The sequence below is a fragment of the Pelodiscus sinensis genome, chromosome 2 (genome assembly GCF_052426305.1).
Source record: "Pelodiscus sinensis isolate ZL-2025 chromosome 2, ASM5242630v1, whole genome shotgun sequence".
Classification (NCBI taxonomy): domain Eukaryota; kingdom Metazoa; phylum Chordata; order Testudines; family Trionychidae; genus Pelodiscus; species Pelodiscus sinensis.
Window position 1 is genome coordinate 170,880,920 of NC_143053.1, and position 22,627 is coordinate 170,903,546.

The 22,627-nt window shown below is 42.0% G+C and overlaps 1 protein-coding gene across 4 annotated transcripts in view; it reads right to left on the reverse strand.

Annotated features, from left to right (window-relative positions):
* Positions 1-13,051, reverse strand: part of NME8 (NME/NM23 family member 8) — a 40,205-nt gene extending 27,154 nt beyond the window's left edge. The window contains exons 1-6 of one of the 4 annotated variants that reach the window (XM_025185161.3): positions 12,724-13,049; positions 11,096-11,174; positions 9,490-9,526; positions 9,338-9,395; positions 6,902-7,008; positions 2,992-3,063 (exon numbers count right to left, since the gene is read on the reverse strand). In XM_025185161.3, the coding sequence (XP_025040946.1) occupies positions 2,992-3,063; positions 6,902-7,008; positions 9,338-9,395; positions 9,490-9,522 (270 nt within the window). In that variant the 5' untranslated portion in view covers positions 9,523-9,526; positions 11,096-11,174; positions 12,724-13,049. Of the gene's footprint in view, positions 1-2,991; positions 3,064-6,901; positions 7,009-9,337; positions 9,396-9,489; positions 9,527-11,095; positions 11,175-12,723 lie in introns of all 4 variants that reach the window. The other 3 variants (XM_025185163.3, XM_006124125.4, XM_025185168.3) reach the window with 3 other exon arrangements.
* Positions 13,052-22,627: the final 9,576 nt, after the last annotated feature.

The following is a 22,627-nucleotide window of genomic DNA, read 5'->3' on the forward strand; positions in this document are numbered from 1 at the left end:
GAATCACAGAAACTTGCCAGCATCTTTCTTGTTTATCCAATTCCTTTTTGAAGTCGTCATCTTCTGAAGAATTGGTGCTTGAATTATCTCCATTTCCCTGCGATGGCTGATGACGTCTCAGGGATGGACGCTTGAACAAGTTTAGAGTAGAGACGGAAGTTTGAGAACAGCCTTCTATTTCTGAAGAATGTGTACTTTCCAAAACCGCAAATTCGATTGTTGATGACTTCTTCTGTTGTGTTTTGTTTTCTTCAACCTCTTTCGCCAAGTTCAAATGTAGCAATAGATTTTGTTTTTTGAGTCATTGAGCAATATTATGGAGCCTTTGCCTTTGGTATTTCCCTTGAGGTAAGAAGAATCCGATACCATGGGTCAACATAAACTCCAGCAAGGACATGAATATTGTCATGAGTTTCTGCATGGAGGACAGAATTTCTTCTGCAATTTGTTCACCATTTTCTTGCAAGAATTTTGACAGTTTTCACCATTCCTTCATTAAAACTCCCGGAGTTACATTAACAGCTTGAAGATTCATGGTTGTTTCGTTTGGCTTTGCCAAGAGGTCTCGCAGGTTCTTCACTTCATCCCATTCAGCTTTTGTTAACTTGAGTTCTTTTGTTCCAGCAGCAGCCACTTGTTCACAGTAAGATTGAAAAACGAGAAGCTGATCAATCATCGCAAATGTTGAACCCCAGTGAGTCACAATATCCAATGACTGAGTTACCCCATGTAGATCAAGCAAAACACTTTGAATACTTGGGGTTCGTAGTTTGACAAAGACTTGTCAAAATTTTGCCAGAAATTTCTTCGCATGTTCTTTGTTCAGTCCGTCCCAGATTGCCAACTGAAGAGTGTGAATACCACACCTCATCAGTTGGACTTTTGAGTCGTCCTCATGAAGCCATGTTGGAAGTATGAGGCTAGGGTCATTAACCCATTGCGCAGCGGCATCCATGTTGAGTTCGATTTCATCCATTCCTTTAGTTCCTTCATCAGGCAAAATAGCTTCAGTTCTGTCCACATCCCTGCTCTCAGAGGTAGAAATAGTTTCATTGTCCTCGCTGAAATTTTTGATGGCACATGTCATGTTTGCTGCATTGTCAACGCAGATGTTCAGCACTTGCATTTCAATGATCCCAAATTTTTCTAAAATAGCTTTTACTTGACTTTTCACGTAGGAAGAATTGTGACGCCCTTCAGTGTTGATTCTGTCCAAGGTTTTTACCACAGCTTTATCTTTTCCTTCTTCGTAGTACTGAGCATTGATTGCAAGGAAATTTGTTTCCATGGGTTGCCGCATCCATTTTCAGGTAGCACAATTTTTGCTCCAAAGCTTTCCTGAGAGGAGTTTTCCTGGTTGTGTCCAGAGTGGCCAGCAGGTCAGCGTCTACACAACACTTATTTCAAAATAGCAGTTTCGAAATTGGTGCTATTCCTCGTGGAATGAGGTTTACCAATTTTGAAATTAGCCCTCTGCTATTTCAATTTAATTTTGAAATAGTGGTTTGGCTGAGTAGACACTAGGAAAATAATTTCAAAATAACAGCTATTATTTCGAAATAACTTTGCTGTGTAGACATACCCTTAGATTAAACATGCTTTGACCCTCAGAAGTTCTTCATCTAAGTTGAGTATGAAGCAGGATAGAGATACTACTACTACTGATACCCAGGATGTATCTGTTCTATAATGGCCAAAATTTGCTATTCTTATTTGAGCAAAAAAGCTATTGGCAACAATAAGAGTTTTGTTCAATTCAGAACTGCAGAATCTGGCCCTTAAAACATAGTGCAACGGAATGTCCAGGACTAGCAATCAGACACCTTTCACAAATTCACTTACAACTAATTTTCTTAAAAGCCAAAAGAAAAGGAAAGGAAAGAACATAGAAGCTTGATTCTCATTTCCTCTGAAATCCCTTTATACTGTTTTCACTATATAAAGAGACTTTAAGTATTACATGTGTAAATTTACTTAATATTAAGGTCCATTTACATTGATAGAATGATGTAGGGACCTTAATATAAATGAGAATCAGTCTTAAATTTTCCATCTCTCTTGCTGTTCTCTTTCCTTACTTCCATCTCTTCCCATTTTTGACTATTCTTGTTTTTTTGTTACTCTTTGCCTCCTTACTCCTTTAGGATCTGAACTTGAGTCCACTAAAGTTAATGACAGAGCTTCCATTCACTTCACTGGTACAGAATTATACCATTTTTGCTTTCACTTCCTACCTATCCTCCCCGTTTCAAGGTTTCTTCCCTCCACTGTTTGTCACTCTCCTCATCTCAGCTCTAGTTCCTCCATTTCTCCACCGCTTCCTTTATTACCCTCCCTGTTGTGTTTCCTTCCTCTGCTCATTGCTCTGCCACATATATGTGTGAGCAGCATTCTTGAATCTGGCTAGCTTTTGGTGAGATCAGAAATACTCTTAATTTCATCTGGCTGCATTCACATAGAGAGGAACAGAGCAAGCCTATTATCAGTCTCCTTAATGCATCTTGGTTATTTGCCTCTAGCTGCTGGAATCCAAATTTCAAAACTTTTAAGTAGAAAAAAAAAGCATTGTCTACAGAGTTAGCAATCAGGTCTGGCATAATGTACATCTAGTACAGACATGTGGATCACTTTATGATGACTACCTGTTCTGATCATTCTGTCTGGGGCACCTGCATTGGCTACTATTTGAAAGTACTGGGCTAGATGGACTTTAGTCTGACTTTATGGCCATTCTGATAGTCCTAGTATAACAGAGAATTTTCTTAGCAAAAGTACTGTGCTAATACCCCTTCTTTTCTGCATGCCAAAAACATATAAAACATGACTCACTGTTACAATGGCTAGCATGTTCAATATCCAATAATATCCAATACACTAAAATTGTAAAGCTATAATTCACATCTGTACAACTTCACATTTATTTTCAATATATTGATAAATACAAAAACAGGCAGCATGAAAGTAAAAGCCAATGATGTATATTGCACTTACAACACAAAAGAGAAAAACAGGTTCACATTTGTCTCTAAATGTCTGCAGGGTCACAATGCTGTCAGCCTCCGCCTAAAATAAGGACAAATAGATTATGATAGATAGATAGATAGATAGATATTTGAGAACTTTTACAGACTGATTCTCAAACCATGGTTCTGTGGACCAGTGTTCCCTCTAATCTTTTCTATCCCTCTGTGGATTTTTTCCATCCCTGTATGGAATCAAGTTTCATGTGCACCAAGGCGTATATAAATGTGCACCATCAGTAGAAACAAAAAGCTGTGGATGCTCTGCTAATCGGTTTGACAATATTAAAATCTTTCCCAAATAGCCTCACAAGCATGCAATTTACAGGGAACACTGCTGTGGACCACTACTAGACCTTAAAACACTTGCTGTAGTCAGCCTTGCTGGTCACATTGCACAGGCTTTCCTTCTTGTTTACATTAAAAATACTCTGTCCTAATATTGCTTTTTTATGTAAGTAATGGCTGTAGTTGCCATTGAAATGTCATAGGATAAGAACATAAGAACAGCGATACCTGGTTAGTCCAAAGATCCATCTAGCTCAGTATCCTGTCTTCCAACAGTGGCCAATGCCAGATGCCCCAGAGGGAGTGACCAAACAGCTAATCATCAAGGATGTGTCTACAGTGCACTTGTAGCTCAAAATAATATATGCAATTTGAGCTACGCAAATTGTGTATCTTATTTTGATCTTATTTCGAAATAGCTTATTTCAAAATCTGGTGCTCTCTACACAGCACTTACTTAAAAATAAATCGCTATTCTGAAACGTCCCTTACTCCTCATGGAATTAGGCTTACAGGGACGTTGGAATATTATATTCAAAATAATGGGCATGGTCAAAAGGCACGAAATAGCTATTTTGGAATATCTCCAGTATTCCAAAATAGCACTGCAGTGCAGACATAGCCCAAGTGATCCCTTTCCTGTCATCCATTTCCAGCCTCTGACAAACAGAGGGTAGGGACACCATTGCTACCCATCCTGGCTAATAGTCATTGATGGTCCTAACCTCCATGAACTTTAGTTCATTTATGAACCATGTTAAAGTCCTAGTCTTCACCACATCCTCTGGCAAGAAATTCCACAAGTTGACTGTGTGTTGCATAAAGAAAAACTTTCTTTTATTTGTTTTACATCTGCTACCTTTTAATTTCATTTGGTGACCCCTACTTCTTATGTTATGGGAACAAGTAAATAACTTTTTCTTATTCACTTTTTCCACACCAGTCATGATTTTACAGACCTCTATTATATCCTCCCTTAGTCTCCTCTTTTCTAAGCTGAAAAGTCCAAGTCTTTTTAATCACTCCTCATATGGGACCTGTTCTAAATCGCTAATCATTTTTGTTGCCCTTTTCTGAACCTTTTCCAGTGCCAATATATCTTTTTTTCAGATGAGGCGACCACATCTGTACACAGTATTCAAGATGGGGGCGTACCATAGTTTTATAGAGAGGCATTAAGATGTTCTCTGGCTTATTCTCTAGTCCTTTTAAAATTATTCCTAAAATTGTTTGTTTTTTTGACTGCTGCTGTACATTGAGTGGATGTTTTCAGAGAACTATCCACAATGACTCCAAGATCTCTCTCTTGAGTAGCTATAGCTAAATTAGTCTCCATCCTATTGTATGTATAGTTGAGATTACTTTTTCCAATGTCCTTTATTTTGCATTTATCAACATTACATTTCACTTGCCATTTTGTTGCCCAATCATTGTGTGGTGAGATCTTTTTGAAGCTCTTCACAGTCTGCTTTGGTCTATCTTGAGCAGTTTAGTGTCATGTGCAAATGTTGCCACCTCACTGTTTACCCCTTTCTTTGTACCTTTTAATTTCTGTTTAACTAATCTCATTTTTGTATAGTTCCCCTTTCTGAAAATAAATGTCACAGTGTTGGTCTGCTGAGGTGTTTTTCCCACCAAAGGGATGTTAAATGTTATTATGTTATGATCACTATTTCCAAGTGGTTCAGTTATATTTACCTTCTGGACCAGATCCCTGTGCTCCACTTAGGACTAAGTCAAGAATTGCCTCACCTCTTATGGGTTCCAGAACCAGCTGCTCTAAGAAGTAGTCATTTCAAGTATCAAGAAATTTTATCTCTGCATCCCGTCCTGAGGTAACATGTACCCAGTCAATATGGGGATAGCTGAAATCCCCCACTATTATTGATTTTTTAGTTTTAATAGCCTCTCTAATCTCCCTTAGCATTTCATAATCACTATCACTATCCTGGTCAGGTGTCCCTACCGCTGTATTCTTATTAGAGTATGGAATTACTCCCAGGCTGTGTCTAGACTGGCCAGTTTTTCCGCAAAATCAGCCGCTTTTCCGGAAAAACTTGCCAGCTGTCTACACTGGCCGCTTGAATTTCCACAAAAGCACTGACTTCCTACTGTAAGAAATCAGTGCTTCTTGCGGAAATACTATTCTGCTCCCATTCAGGCAAAAGTCCCTTTTGTGCAAAGCTTTTGCACAAAAGGGCCAGTGTAGACAGCTCAGATTTGTTTTCCGCAAAAAAGCTCCTATCGCAAAAATGGTGATTGGGGCTTCTTTGCACAAAAGCGAGTCTAGATTGGCACGGACGCTTTTCCGCAAAAAGTGCTTTTGCGGAAAAGCGTCCGTGCCAATCTAGACGCTATGTTCCGAAAATGCTTTTAACGGAATGCAGTGGTCCACACTACATAAAGATTTGACAAATGCATGTAATAAAATTTATTAACAGTAACTTTGTTTTATTAATGTATTTTTCATATACAATACACACAAACTCAAAAACTATTTGATAAAATACTGATAGAGATGCAGCCATGTTAGTCTAATGTAGCTGAAACAAAAGACAGAACTATGTAGCATTTTAAAGACTAACAAGATGGTTTATTAGGTGATGAGCTTTCGTGGGCCAGACCCACTTCCTCAGATCAATATATGGAAGAAAATCAGCACAACCATATATACCAAAGTGACAATAAAAAAAAAGAACGCGTGTGAAATTGACAAATCAAATTTTAGAACAGAGTGGCGGTGAGGGGGGAAGGTTAGTTTCTGTGAGGTAATGACACAGGGGTGATATTAGGGGAAGTTTCTGTGAGGTAATGACATTAGGGGTGATAATTGGGGAAACTATCTTTGTAAGCTCTTATCGTTTAGGAATTCTTTAAAGAATGGACTCACAGACAGGCAGGCAGGCAGACAGATGCCCGTTTCTAAAATATATAGATAGCTATATGGTATTAGATTCTTAGACTCCAAACTTAACAGGGAGTGCTAAAGATGTGTAGGATAAAAATCTTGCTGACTTATCTGTTGACCAAATAGTAGTGCTCCGTATTTGCATGCTGGAAAAATTATCTCCATTTAAAGTGCATTTGCCAACAATCACCACATAGTGCTATCTGTGATTATACAGTTTTTTGGTGCTTGCTGCTGAAGATATCAGTGGTAACTATTGTGGTTATGGTGAGTGCATAATACTTTTTAACGGCTTTGCCATAGGCTAGACACGCTGCTTCTGTCATCTTGCTTTTTGTTTGAATGCAACAAAAGCAACCTGCAGCCATACTGACAAGTATTATAAGCTCCTGGTTGAAAACTCAGAATGAACCTGTGAAACACATATCTTTAGTGCATTAGACTGTAGCTGCCATTTTATCCTGGTCTTCCAGTTTAAAATTTTCTCAAAAACATTTTATTTTTCAGCTTTTCCCTCTTTACATTATAAACTTCAATATTATTATTTTAAGGAGATATGCAGAAAAAATTACAAGCAAGCCAAATTCACCCGACTCTATTGCTACTCAGATATTATGGTGACACATTTATCTATTTATAGGTATCTATTTGGCACTGAAGTTCTAAATAGAATTTACATCCTTACCACAGCAAAATGCAAAAGGCCATCTTCACCTTGCTCATTTTTCAGTTTTCTGAATAAATTTACCACAGCTTTGCAAGGCCCACACCAAGCTTGATACACATCTATTACTAAAAACATAAAAAACTAGAATGAAATTAATCTGTTTCATATAGTTTATAAAATAATTTTTTTTGTGAATATATAGAGGTAGTCCTGGCAATGGCACTGACATACATGTATTTCTAAATCCATTTTTGGTCTTTTTTCTTCTGAAAAACATTACTTTTTGGTATTCTCTCAAACAATTAGGCTTCAGCTTAACTGTCTTAGTCTGTAAGACTATTTATTTAGTCATGGGAATGCAGACATATGAATTTCTCCTTCCCCTATCCCTTTGTCTTGGTTGCCCTTCCTTTCCTATATCTACTGTTAATTGTCTCTCCCTCCTTTGGCCCTTCCATTGGATGTTTCTTTCCATACCCTGACTCGTCTTTTGTGGGCTGTTTTCCTCCTTCCCATCATGCATGCGGGCTGTCTCTCAATCTTACTTGCTACTAGGGATGTAAAATCCTGGTTAATCAGTTAACCAGTTAATCAGTTAACCAGTTAACTCTAAGGTTTAAGTAGTATAGTAAAACTCCAATAGTCCAGCATCCAATAGTCCGGCACTCCTGATAGTCTGGCATCAAAATGGCAAGAGCCTAGGGAGTGAGCTTTGGCAAAAAATGAGTCAGAAGGTAACAGCGGCAGCAGCTGAACTAAGCGAAAAGGGTAAAAAAACTAAAACATTACAGTATACTGTATACAATATGTACAATAAAAAGGGTTAAGAACACTTTATATACAGTATATACATAACCAGCTTATAGTACCTCCTGATACTCTGGTATATCTGATAGGTTCCAGATTATCGGAAGTTTATTCTATCGTGCTCCTGCCTTTTCCCACACCCCATGCGAGGCTGCCACTACTGGCCTACTGGCAGCAGGAGCCAGTAGGCCTGTGCGAAGGTGGGCTGGCTTCTGCTCCTGCCCCACCCAGCTCCTGTGCTTGCGGCTGCTGGATGCCACTGTCGCCACCCACTTCCTATGCTTAGGGCAGCAGGAGCCAGCTTCTGTTCAGCAGCCAGCTCCTGTTTTCCCCCACCCACACCTAATGCAGGGCAATGAACTTCTGCTTTTTGCCTCTCTGCATGGGGTGTGGAAGTGACTCCTGACCCCCACAGGGTTCTGCCTATAAGGGTGATGCTTAGTGGGCAATCAATTACCCATTCATGCACCCCTACTCACTACCCATTCACTCTCACTCTTAGTCTGCTGATCACATCACCCACTAGCCCAGGGGTGGGCAATAATTTTTGATGAGGGGCCACTCCTAAGATTTTGGAAAGTGGTTGCACTCGCCCATGATATTAATAGTGGAGGAGTGGGGTCTGGGATGGAGGTTGGGTGCAGAAAGGATTGGGATGAGGGAGGGAATTTGGGCAAAGGAGGTAGTTGTGATCTAGGGCAGGGAACCAGAGTGCAGGGTTTTGGGATGTGACCTAGGGTAGGAGCAGATTGAGGTGCCAGATCTGGGAGGGGATATAGGTGCATGTGAAATAGTGGGGCACAGGATTGGGGAAGAGAGGGACTGAGGTGCCAGAGGCAGGTTCTCACCAGGAGACTTACCAGCTGTCGCTACACTTCAAAGGCAAAAAGCACTGCAGGGAGCACGTGACACTGTCGCTTTGAAATGCCACATGCAGCCCAGGGTCAGCTGGAAGCCCTGTACTCCCTGTGGCATTCCAAAGTGGCAGCACCGCATGGATCCCAGGGTCAGCGGGGGATGGGGGGACTCCCCTGCTGACCCTGGGCTCCATGCAACATTGCCGCTTTGAAAATGCCATGTGCCGCCAGGCTTCCAGCTGACCCTGGGCTGCATGTGGCATTTCAAAGGTGCAGTGCCGCGCCGCGTGGATCCCGGGGTCTGGCCCCAGGCTCCACGCAGCACTGCTACTTTGAAGCACTTCTTCCTTCCTCCCTCTCCTCCCCCCCTTCTCTTTCTGATAAAGGTGGCAAGAGGGGAAAGTGACTACTCTGTTGACTATCCGATAAGCATTTGCTTATCGGATAGTCAACTAGTCGTTCACATCCCTAGTATGGAGTGCCAGGGATTATAAATCCAACCTTTAGACTAGTGAAGCAGCTGTGGAGTGGCTGTAGTGCAGCCCTGTATCTTGTTCCCAGTTGAGGAGAGTGAATTTCAAAATCTTCAAGTCTTCATGTAGCAACACAAAGCATGTTTACTTAAGCTTTATGCAGGTTTCCAGAACACTTAGCTTTCAGGGGCAAGCCAATGGGAAGTGGAAGTTAGAAGTGTGTGCACAGTGAGAAATACCTAGGCAGGAAAGGGGTTACAAAATGAAAAAAAGATAAAAATGCACACATTTCATTAGTAGGAAAAAAGTAATAGTACCTGTTACACCTTTAGTCAGCAACATTTCATCCCATTGTGTTTGATTGGTTATTATGGCCTGAGATAAAACAAACTCAGAATTTAGTATCTCTAAAAATGTCAACAATTCTACTGAACTCTAGAATTACTCAAATAATAAACATGATTTATACCTGTAGTTGAATTTCTTTCTTCTTTCCTGCCATTTTTCTGTGATTACATGAAACACAGCAAAACATCAAACACTTCTAAAATATACTGTTGTTGCACTATAAGTTTAGCTCATATAAATTGTGGTTTGGGGAACTGATTTACACAATATGCCTTTTCTGCATAGAACTGTTCAATGGGCCAGATGCTCAGCTGGTTGAAATTGATATAGCTCAACTGAAGTTAGCGGGGCTATGTCTATTTACAACAGCTAAGGCTCTATTCCTAAGTATAGCTGACTTCACTGGAGCTAAATTGATTGGTATCAGGTAAGGATTTTACCATGGAATTCATTATTTACAGAATTAGTTATAACATAGGAAACAACATTACAAAATCCACGTTTTCACTGTACTGGGATCAGTTCCCATGTTACTCTATCTCCCATCGCTCTGCTGAGCCTACCTGGAAGGGCACTGTATGGAATGGAAGTTGCTTTGATCTGAACATATTTCCATAAAGTACTGGAGTAAGAGCTTCAACTCAAAGGGCATCAAGTCAAACTTTCTGTTATTGATAATCTGAAATATATTCAGCCGATTGTCCAACATACAACTCATTGCTAACGTTAAGATTTTGTCATAGTTACTTTGAGTAAAAGTTATAGACAGGTAATTGACAACAAACAAAACATTCGCAGAAGCCCATAATTGCTAAAATTAACTGTGACAAAAAGGGTTGAGCGCTGGCCCTGCTGCTCGACAGGATGCTTAAGGTGTAGGGTACAGCAACTGCCACGACTGCCTGGGAGCTCTGGGAGCTCCTGAGCTTGAGCAGTAACTGGGAGCTGTGGGATCCACCAGATCCATGTAGTTGGTCAGAGCTATGGGGTTTCCCCATTATCTATGGTGGCTGGGAGCTCTGGATCTACCCACAGTAGGTAGGAGCTGTAACAGCCCCTGATGTCTGACAGCTCCAGCTCCACTATCCCAGGGCTGAAGTGCAGATGTCACAGATTCTGTGAATAATCTTAACTTTACTAATTACCAATCTGTCAAACCAGTGATGGGCAACAGTGGGCTACCATTGTGTTAAACTATCCAGACTAGGCCTCTTCCTTGTTATAATGTTAATATGTATTCTTGTTCTTTGTAGATGAATTTCACCAAATGTCTGAATAGTGTTTTGTAGAAAACCTAACCTGAATTATTTTTTAGTCAGTTTTCTAGTTAAGTTTCAGTTAATTTTCAATTAATATAAGAGGTCCTTGTCCAGATGATGATGTACTCTATTGTTTTTGTTTCTCTGACAATTGAAAAAGTTGTATGTACAAAGTCACTTCAGAGGAGAAAACAGGCATCAATATTTGAACTTCAGTTTTAAAACCAAAGAGTGAATATCTCACTGGACAAAAAAAGAGAATATTTCACTTTCTGGCCACTGACTCAAATCAATTGTTTCTGTCTAATGACTGCTGTAGGGAGACTGACAGAAAATGAACTGGTGGTCTCAGTCCATTTTCTAGTGCATAAATAATCCACCTGACATAATCACCAACATGATTGTTATCCTTGTTGACAATATCAACCCAGAAGTCAAACAGTGAACATGTATGCATGCTGAACTGACCTGTGTCTTCTGTAGTCGGTCCCTTCAGGCTATGGTTGGGGCATATTGCCCGATGAGAGAAATCTTGTGTTGCTGGCTGCTGGAAAAGAGAACTTCACTTTCTAGGTCTGTCAGCCTGGCACCTTTCACCTAGGCTATGTCTACACTTGCGGCTTTTTGTGCAAGTAATATGCAAATGAGCCACCTTTTTTTCAGAAGAGGCTCTTGCGCAAGAAAGAGCTTCTACACTGCGCCTTCTTGCGCAAGAAAAACCCTCTTGGGTTGCACAAGAGGGTTTATCTTGCGCAAGAAGGGGCAGTGTAGACGCTCCTTCTTGTACAAGAGCCTCTTCTGAAAAAAATGGTAGCTCATTAGGCATGCAAATGAGGCTCGGCAATATTCCACACTTAGCCTCCTTTACATATTACTTGTGCAAGAAGCCGTGAGTGTAGACATAGCTTTTTATTTAAACAGTTTATTTAAAGACCTTCAAATCAAACAGTGGGATTGCACTGTCATGTGGCAATATATTTGCAAGTAGGTATTTTATCTTCTCCCAAATAGTTTAGGGGAGATGGTGCATAAAAATTGCCAGGTTATGAAATGTTTTATGAATTTCCCAATATTAGTAATTAGTGTTCAATAGATTTGGTCTTCTCCCTCTTGTCAGCCACTATCACTGTAAGATAAGGAGAATCGCTCTTACAACTTGGCCATTAATAGCTCCATAACACATACAACATAGTATTGCACATGCATATATTCCCCAACTCACGTGCTGACAGATATTTTAAAATTACAATGCACACACACAGTATGCTGTCTCACAGAAATTTATACCCTGTTTGGTACATTATGCAAATACAGAGTGCTGAAATGACATATGAATAAACAATTTCATTCATATGCAGATGTAAAAAATAATGAGGCACAAACTTGACATGTTTTCACAATAACACACAATAATATCCTGATAAAATACACATGACAAATTCTCCCTTGCCAAACATAAGAGACCCACAGTACCCTGAAATTCAGTTATTCTCCTAGGTACACTTTGGCACACATCCTCTCACTAAACACACAGGCTGCATCTAGACTGGCTGCTTGATTTTGCACAAAAGCACTGACGATCTACTGTCCGAAATCAGTGCTTTTGTGCAAAAGCGACCGTGCCAATCTAGACGCTCTTTTCCGCAAATGCTTTTAACGGAAAAACTTTTCCGTTAAAAGCATTTGCGGAAAATCATGTCAGTCTAGACGTAGCCACACAGATAACACATCAGCACAGACATATACTAAACATCACATGCACAGTGACAAACTCACATGCAAACAATAGTCTGCAACAAATAGTGCACCCCCCACTATGTGTGCACAACATGTGCTGATTGGACAAATCATCACACCCCCATCCACATTCATGCACACGCACACAGAGGGCTCTTTCTTTCTTACACACACACACTCTCTCTCTCTCTCTCTCTCTCTCTCTCTCTCTCTCCAGGTGCCCCCACTTTAATGCTTTCCCCCAAATACCATTCATCTTATTCAACACAGTCTCTTGACCAGGGCTACTTTTTGGTTTGTGGAAACAATGCCAATAGTGTTTTAGAGTGGCTGATGAGTAAGGGAGGGTCCATAAATACCTCCACAGGAGAGCATCACCTGTGTGCACACAACAGACACTCCCTGCAGGGGGGGGGATGGTTTGCAGAAAGGTTGGTGGTCCCCTGAATGCTCAGAGTCGGTCCCCACAAACGCCCTTCCTACCACTTGCCTAAGGCACTCGCGTGCCACTGACACAGCCCTGCGCCACGTGCGCCCCGGCACCCCTCCCCCAGCGCTCGGGCCCAGGCTGCTCCGGGCCCGGGCGGAGCAAGGCAGCAACAGCAACTGGAGCACGAGGCTAGCGGCGGGTAACGCCCCCAAGGGCCAACCCGTGACGTGAAGAACATTCCACAACCGTTAGTCCCGCCCAGGGGCAGATGACCGTTTTACTAGCCCTCCCCCCCCCCCTTGGCCAAGACGCATGCGCGGGGCTTTTTGAAATGCCGGGCTCAGGGCGGCCCCCCCCCCCCCCGCTCGCCCTGCCCTGCCCTGCCCTATATCCGCCCCTGGTCCCGCCCCCTCCTCACTGCTGCAGCTTCCCTCATTCTCAGCCTCTTCTTCCTTTCCCGCTCATCAAGGGTGGGCGCGGCTCTCGGAGAGCATCGCGCATGCGCGACTCTGATAAATTGCACACGTGCGGGCCCAGCCAGCAGTAGCAGGAGTGTGGCTCGCGCGCGCGCGCGCGCGGGGTCTTATGCCGGGGAGGGGGAGAATTCTTAGCGATAGCGCGAGCCCCTTGTGTTTGCTGCATGGGCTGGCGCGGGCTTCTCTTCTGTTCCTCCAGCTGGGGATGGGGGGGGGGATGCTCATAATTCGTACCTTCTAGTCTCGGTTGCTGGGTATCTAGCTGGTGCCCTGTTGCGCTCTGCAAGGGTTAGTGGCGGTGCAAGGAAGGAGCCTTTGTACCTCGCTTTAGGCCTTTCCTAAAGTTCCTGGGAGGGGAGGGAGACACTGCCCTGTGTAGGTGGTGTTAGCCCCAGCTAAGTGCTGTCTGACACTAGTTATCCCTGCCTTTTCTAGGGCTTAGCATAAATATGGCCTATGGGAAGTGCAAAGCCCTTTGAGTAGGACCTGCAGTCAGTGTGTTTCTCTAGCCCTGTAGGCAAGCAGGGTGTGCTGGACACAGCTTTTAGCTATGAAGCAGGAAAATGAGCACCACTCAGCTGGTTTACCAAAAGGCATAGGGAAATAAAGAGCCTTGTTTAGGGCTTTTAGCAAATGACTTTCTGCTCATGAGTGTGGGGAGTTGGAAGTAGCCACTCACAGGGCCCTTTGCAAAATGGTGGAAAATCTACAGCTATAGTTTCTAGTCCTAGGCTGTTCAGGGATGTAAGAATTCTAGTTTTCCTTACGCAACTTCTAGCATTAACAGTGATTGCCGTATTATGTGGCAACTTGGTGGAATCTTAAAAGATTTTTCCATTTTACATCTATTGGTCTTAACTTCACCTTGCTCCTTATCCTTTTCTGCAGTAGCTGAGACTTAATTAGTAAAACTGCCAGCTCCTGTGCCAACTAAAATTCCTCTTGGGGGAAGAGGTGATAACTGATGCAACTACGAAAAGCATATGTAGTTGCAGATCCGAGATCGAAGAGTGCTTTTGCTTTACATGTACTAATCACTTAGATTGTACTTGTATATGTGATATGTGCAGACAATAGAAAGTCTACATCCTAGACTGATCCTGATCCACAAGACATACTGGTTTAAGTTGAGGAAAGTTTGTCTAATATATCAACAAAAAAGTAAAGCAGAAACTACTTTTAGGAAAGTTAGAAGCTTTTAGGTTTGAATGACTACCAATGATTACACCAATTTTGTTCTTGAAAACAGACAAGAATTGATAATTAGACGTCTGTCTTACAGAACATATAAATATGTAACAAAACTAATATAAGCCTAAGGGATAACTACATTTCATTTCTAATTATATGAAAACTAAAATCCTTAATCATAGAGCTGTAGGACTGGGAAGGGCCCGTCAGGTCATCTAATCCAGTCCCTTGAACTTTTGGCACAGTGTAGACCAGGGTGGCCAACCAGAAAGTGGAAATATATTGTACACAAAATATAATGATAAAAAAATCATTACGGGACATTTGAGACAAGCCCTTCCTCAGCTGTGTTAACTTGACTGTCAACACAGCACTTTATTTCAAATGTTTGTTCCTGGAGATGTTTAAAACATAACATTAATTCCAAAGGGTTCAAAAGCTGGGCGCAACTGAGAGAATGACAATTTTGTTGAGATCTTCATGAGAGCAAACTGCAACTCCAAAAATGTCATCAATATACCTCAGGAAGAGATTGAGTGATGCCAGAAAACTGTTGAAAAAACACCTGTAAAAAACCCACAAATGGACAGGCATAAGAAGATCCCATTTTAGTGCCACACTAACACCTTTTGAGAGCAGAAGTTTGCATTAAAAGTGAACATAAGAACAGCCCTACTGTGTCAGACCAAAGGTCCTTCTAGCCCAGTATCCTGTCTGCGAACAGTGGCCAACACCAGGTGCCCCAAAGAGGGTGAACCGAAGACAATGATCAAGCAATTTGTCTCCTGCCATCTCTCTCCAGCCTCTGACAAACAGAGGCCAAGGACACCATTTTATCCCCTGGCTAATAGCCTTTTATGGATCTAACCTCCATGAAATTATCTAGCTTCTCTTTAAACTCTGTTATAGTCCTAGCCTTCACAGCATCCTCTGGCAAGGAGTTTGACAGGTTGACTACACGCTGTGTGAAGAAGAACTTTCTTTTATTAATTTTAAACCTGCTACCCATTGATTTCATTTGGTGTCCTCTAGTTCTTCTATTATGGGGACTAATAAATAACTTTTCTTTATTGGCTTTCTCCACACCACTCATGATTTTATAGACCTCTATCATATCCCCCCCTCAGTCGCCTCTTTTCTAAACTGAAAAGTCCCAGTCGCTTTAACCTCTCCTCATATGGGACCCGTTCCAAACCCCTAATCATTTTAGTTGCCCTTTTCTGAACCCTTTCCAAGGCCAAAATGTCTTTTTTGAGGTGAGGAGACCACATCTGAACACAGTATTCAAGATGTGGGCATGCCATAGTTTTATACAGGGGCAGTAAGATATTCTGGGTCTTATTTTCTATCCCTTTCCTAATAATTCCTAGTATCCTATTTGCCTTTTTGACCGCTGCTGCACACTGCGTGGAAGTTTTCAGAGAACTGTCCACAATAACTCCAAGATCTCTTTCCTGATTTGTTGTAGCTAAATTAACCCCCATCATACTGTACGTATAGTCGGGGTTATTTTTCCCAATGTGCATTACTTTACACTTATCCACATTAAATTTCATTTGCCATTTTGTTTCCCAATCACTCAGTTTGGTGAGATCTTCTTGGAGTCCCTCACAGTCTGCTTCTGTCTTGACTATCCTAAACAGTTTGGTATCATCTGCATACTTTACTACCTCACTGCTTACCCTTTTCTCTAGATCATTTATGAATAAGTTGAAGAGGATTGGTCCCAGGACTGACTCTTGGGGGACACCACTAGTTACCCCTCTCCAATCTGAAAATTTACCATTTATTCCTACCCTTTGTTTCCTGTCTTTTAACCAGTTCACAATCCAGGAAAGGATCTTCCGTCTTATCCCATGGCCATGTAATTTACACAAGAGCCTTTGGTGAGGGACCTTGTCAAAGGCATTCTGAAAATCCAAGTATACTATATCTTGGCTCCCCCTTATCCGCATGTTTGTTAACCCCTTCAAAGAACTCTAATAGATTAGTAAGACAGGGTTTCCCTTTACAGAAACCGTGTTGACTTTTGTCCAACAAGTTATGTTCTTCTACATGCTTCACAATTTTATTCTTTACTATTGTTTTGACTAATTTGCTCGGTACTGAAGTTAGACTTACTGGTCTGTAATTGCCAGGATCACCTCTAGAGCCCTTTTTAAATATTGGTGTCACGTTGGCTGCCTTCCAGTCATTAGGTACGGAAGCCGATTTAAAGGATAGGTTATAAACCACAGATAATAGCTCAGCAATTTCCCATTTGAGTTCTTTCAGAACCCTTGGATGAATGCCATCCAGTCCCGGAGATTTGTTAACATTAAGTTTTTCTATTTGTTCCAAAACCTCCTCTAATGACACTTCAATCCGGGACAGTTCCTCAGATTCATCACCCAGAAAGGATGGTGCAGATTCGGGAATCTCCCCAACGTCCTCAGCCGTGAAGACTGAAGCAAAGAAATCATGTAGTTTCTCCGCAATGGCTTTATCGTCCTTGATTGCTCCTTTTATAGCTCGATCATCTAGGGGACCCACAGGCTTTTTAGCAGGCTTCCTGCTTCTAATGTACTTAAAAAACATTTTGTTATTTCTTTTTGAGTTTTTGGCTAGCTGTTCCTCAATCTTTTTTTTGCTTTTCTTATTGCATTTTTACATTTGATTTGACAGTGTTTATGTTCCTTTCTATTTATCTCACTAGGATTGGACTTCCACTTCTTAAAAGATACCTTTTTGTCCCTCACTGCTTCTTTTACATGATAGTTAGGCCACGGTGACACTTTTTTAGGTCTCTTGTTATGTTTTTTAATTTGGGATATACATTTAAGTTGGGCCTCTATTATGGTGTCTTTAAAAAGTTTCCATGCAGCTTTCAGGGATTTGGCTCTAGTCACTGTGCCTTTTAATTTTTGTTTAACCTCATTTTTGTGTAATTCCCCTTTTTGAAATTAAATGCCTGGGTGCTGGATTGCTGAGGTGTTCTTCCCACCACAGGAATGTTGAATGTTATTATATTATGGTCACTATTCCCAAGCGGTCCTGTAACGGTTATTTCCTGGACCTGATCCTGCACTCCACTCAGGACTAAATCGAGTATTGCCTCTCCCCTTGTGGGTTCCTGCACCAGCTGCTCCAAGAAGCAGTCATTTAAGCCATTGAGAAATTTCATCTCCGGTTCTCTTCCTGAGGTGACATGTATCCAGTCAATATGGGGGTAATTAAAATCCCCCATTATTATAGAGTTCTCTATTTTGGTAGCCTCTCTAATCTCCATCATCATTTCAATGTCAGTATCGCTGTCCTGGTCAGGTGGTCGGTAATATATCCCTACTGCTAATTTCTTATTTTTGGAGCATGGAATTACTATCCATAGCGATTCTATGCTGATTCACTTAATATTTTTATTTCATTTGATTCTACATTATCTTTCACATACAGTGCCACTCCGCCACCCACCCGGCCTGCTCTATCCTTTCAATATATTTTATATCCCGGTATGATTGCGTCCCACAGATTTTCCTCATTTCACCAGGTTTCAGTGATGCCTATTATGTCAATCTCCTCATATAATACGAGGTACTCCAGTTCAACCATCTTATTAGTCAGACTCCTAGCATTTGTGTACAAGCACTTTAAAAATTTGCCACTGCTTATTTGTTTACCCTTCCCTGATGCATTGGATTCCTTTGTATGCGGTTGTCTGCCTGCTCTGGCCCATGGTTTGCCCTCTCCCCTCCTCTCTTTCTGACTACAGCTTAGAGAATCTCTATCAATGGATTCTCCTCTAAGAGAAGTCTCCATCCGATTTACGTGCATCTCTGCACCGATCGGCTTTCCCCCAGCTCTTAGTTTAAAAACTGCTCTACGGCCTTTTTCATGTTTAGTGCCAGCAGTCTGGTTCCACCCTGGTTTAGGTGGAGCCCATCCTTCCTATATAGGCTCCCCCTCTCCCAAAAGTGTCCCCAGTTCCTAATAAATCTAAACCCTTCTCTCCTACACCATCGTTTCATCCACGCATTGAGACTCTGAAGCTCTGCCTGCCTACCTGGCCCTGCGTGCGGAACTGGAAGCATTTCCGAGAATGCCACCATAGAGGTCCTGGATTTCAGTCTCTTTCCTAGCAACCTAAATTTGGCCTCCAGGACATCTCTCCTACCCTTCCCTATGTCATTGGTACCTACATGTACCATGACCACCGGCTCCTCCCCAGCGCTACACATAAGTCTATCTAGATGCCTCGAGAGATCCGCAACCTTCTCACCAGGCAGGCAAGTGACCATACGGTTCTCTGTCATCACAAACCCAACTATCTATGTTTCTAACGATTGAATCATCCACTACGAACACTTGCCTCTTCCTAACAACTGGCATTCCCTCCCCCTCAGAGGTATCCTCAGTGCGAAAGGATACCACAACATCGTCTGGGAGGAGGGTCCCAACTACGGGATGATTTCCCTCTGCTCCCATTGAATGCTCTGTTCCCTTGAGACTTTCATCCTCCTTAAGAGCACTGGGGCTCTCAGACTGGAGGTGGGACAGTACTACAGTGTCCCGGAAAGTCTCATCTACATAGCTCTCTACCACCCTAAGCTCCTCCAGTTCAGCCATCCTGGCCTCCAAAGCCCGAACTCTGTCTCTGAGGGTCAGGAGCTCCTTGCAACGGGTGCACACATATGCCACCCGCCCACAGGGCAGGTAATCATAAATGTTGCACTCGACGCAATAAACAGGATAGACCCCACTCTGCTGCTGGGCTTCTGTCTCCATTTTTCTAGTAAATAAGTTTAAGTGTAAACTGGGATTCTTTTTAAACCTCTGGAATATAGATTATTCTAAGAGTTATGTTTTAAAGAAGGTCAGAAGTCACTAGTGCCCTCTAACCTCCTCCTCTAAACTCCGTCTCCAAACTCTCCTGTTAGCTGTTCCTGTTCCCAAGCTCCCTGGTCGCTGAGTCACAGGCTTATATAGCTCTGGTAGCCCCTCCTCCTGACTGAGGCTCAGCCAATTAACAGAGGCTTCTAGATTTCAAGCCTTTTAGAAGCTCCTTCAAACAAACAAACAAACCACCAAACAGAAGCTCAGCACACAGCAAATAACTCCCCCCCCCCCCCCCACACACTCCAGACAGCCACTTACCATAAAGGGCCCGTTTTTACTCCTCTTTTACCTGGAGAGCTCCCTCTCCAAACTCTCCTGTTAGCTGTTCCTGTTCGCAAGTGCAACAATTTAATGTAAGCATAAGCTTAGCCAGTCTTAAGAACCCATCTACTGACATTCTTTTAACAGTTTGATCATCGAGGAAATGTTTAAGGTCATTTAAACCTTCCTTGTGGGGGATTACGGTGTAGAAACTCTTAATCCATGGTAAAAAGAAGAGGATCATTAAATTTTTTAAATTCTTTGAAATCCTAAAGAATTTGTAAAACAATTTGTAGAGTCCTTCAATTATGTAGATAAAGATTCAACAGTAGGCTGAAATGTGTCATCTAGAAATTTGGAAATGATTTCTATTGGGCATGAGCAAACAGACACTATGGCTGCGTCTAGACTGGCAAGTTTTTCCGCAAAAGCAGCTGTCTACACTGGCCGCTTGAATTTCCGCAAGAACACGGACAATCTCATGTAAGATTGTCAGTGTTCTTGCGGAAATACAATGCTGCTCCCGTTCTGGCAAAAGCCCTCTTGCGCAAATGATTTTGTGCAAGAGGGCCAGTGTAGACAACGCGGTATTGTTTTGCGCAAAAATGGCAATCGGGGCTTTCTTGCGCAAAACCGCGTCTAGATTGACACGGATGCTTTTCCGCAAAAAGTGCTTTTGCGGAGAAGTGTCTGTGCCAATGTAGACTCTCTTTTCCGCAAATGCTTTTAATGGAAAAACTTCTCCATTAAAAGCATTTGTGGAAAATTATGCCAGTCTAGACGTAGCCTCTAGGTGTCTGTCACTATAGGAGAGCTGTAAATTGAGTAATGCTCCTGAAGCACTTATATGTAACTTGTTTGATAGTTGTTATGATAGTAACTTTGCAGTGATAATTTACAATATCTTGGAAAGATAAACCACGTTACCTGGCATGTTACAGTTTTTGATTTAGTGGGGCTTTTTGCAATCCTTGCTTTCAACAATCCTCTTAAAATCTGGCTTGTATTCAGTTGAGGCCACTCTAAGTAATTCCCTCACATGTGTATCACAACAGATCAATGCTTCAATTTCACATGTTTCAATGTAGAAAAAACTGACTCTCAAAGGTATATTGACCTAAACATTGACAGTAGTCTGAGCTCAGCCTGTTTAATATTGGGGTATTTTTCAATCGGTACAGTTGTCCAGAACTCGTGTTCTTTCCTTTAAAAAATACTTCAATCTATCATTCTCTGACAGTTCAATCATCTCAATCTGAGAAGCGTCTTTATCTGTGACTAATGGGGCTTTCAAACAGCCTCCTCAGTGGAAAGGGTCGACAGGAATGTAATCTATGGCCTTTTCGATTGTAGATCATAGAATCTTTCCACGAAACCATCCTGAAGTTTTTTGACAATTGTTGCATACTGTGCTATGGTTTTTTTTAAGGCTTCAGCTGCTTTTTGACGTACATTTAACAATAAGGGAAAATGTATCTGTTTCTGCCTTTGAAGTTGTGCCTTGAACAGCTTGAGTTTGTTGACAAATGCAAATACACTTTGCACCAGGTCAGGCAGCATCTTTAATTTCCCTTGTAGGTCCAGGTTGAGTCTGTCTAGATGACGCAGCATGTCTACCAGAAATGCCAAATCTAAAATCCAATAGGATATTCTTTATGCTTCCCTTCCACTGTTAGCAAAGGCACACTAACAGACTAGAATGTATTAAATATAGGGCCTGATGTGGAATGGTGGTATAGTGCCTTTGTTTCAGAAGAGGGTTCACTCTGGAACCTGCCGTATCTAATCACCGGCGGATTTTACGGATTCCAATAAACACAGACTCACTTTCAGATTTAACAGGAATATATTGTACAACACAACAGATGAAACACCACAGTCAATAACAATGAATCAATACTGAACAACTCCAGGCCCTCTTCCTCTGTACTCAGTTAGAGGTCCGAAGGAACAGGAACAGGTGCTCAGGACCTTCTACCCTATGGCTATGGACAGCTGTAGGGGAGGAACTCTGAGGAGTCCTTAGGTATGTAAACCTCAGCGATGTTAGAGCAAGTTAGTTGGCAAGGTAAACAAACAGTTCTGTCTTTGCTTAATCCTCACCTTCGCGATGGAAAACAAAGCTGCTCGGTAATCACAAAGCTGTTCCAGTACTGCAGAGGGCCTTCGCCACAGTAAGCAAGCCTCGCTTCATGATGTTGATGTCCAGCGACTTGGGACGCAGGTAGCTGAGGACTTGCTGTGTTGGGCAGTTGCCACAATGGTGGGTCCAAGCACCTTGATGGTGGCAGTGGAATGAGGTCTGTCTGTAACTTGAGATGGTCCTGGCCTTTGCCATGGCTCCCAGATACAGCAAGCGACTCTCCTCCGTGGTGTGATGAAGAACTGCCAACCCGATCCTCTCAGGAATCAGTGTATTTATGAGGTCAAAGGCAGGAAAACAGCTAGAGTCCCGTGTGTAGAAAAGTAGAATGATGTGTGCAAAGTCTACGTGCCTTGTGCAGACTTCCATACCATGTGCACAACCACAGTGCTGTGTGCAAAAGGTGTTTTGGCAGCAACGTCTCTGTTACTCATGACGGGTTCCATTTTAAATTCCCTTTCAAAACCCTGACTCCATTTTGATTTTACCAACTATGTCTTAACACCATGAACAGTTTCACAGCATCCAAAAGTTCAAAAAAACGATACAGCACATTGACTTTTGAGAGCCACCTTATAGTGCAGTGGCAGGTCTCCTGGAAGACGTTGGTCGAGATCAGCAATGAGATTCTTGAATTGTCTGTAGTTAAGAGCATGTGTGCAAATATAATTGATAATTTCTAGCATGAGTTTCATTATGTGGTCTAAATTCAGGTCTTTAGACACCAGTTGCTCCTGATGAATGATGCAGCGAAACATCCAGAACTCAGGAAACCTGTCATTAGCTCTACATAGCCCCACAAGTTCATTCACAGATCCTATCATAGTCTGCACCCTGTGCATTGCTATTGCTGCAGATTTGTTTTTGCAAACACTTCCATCAATGTTTCT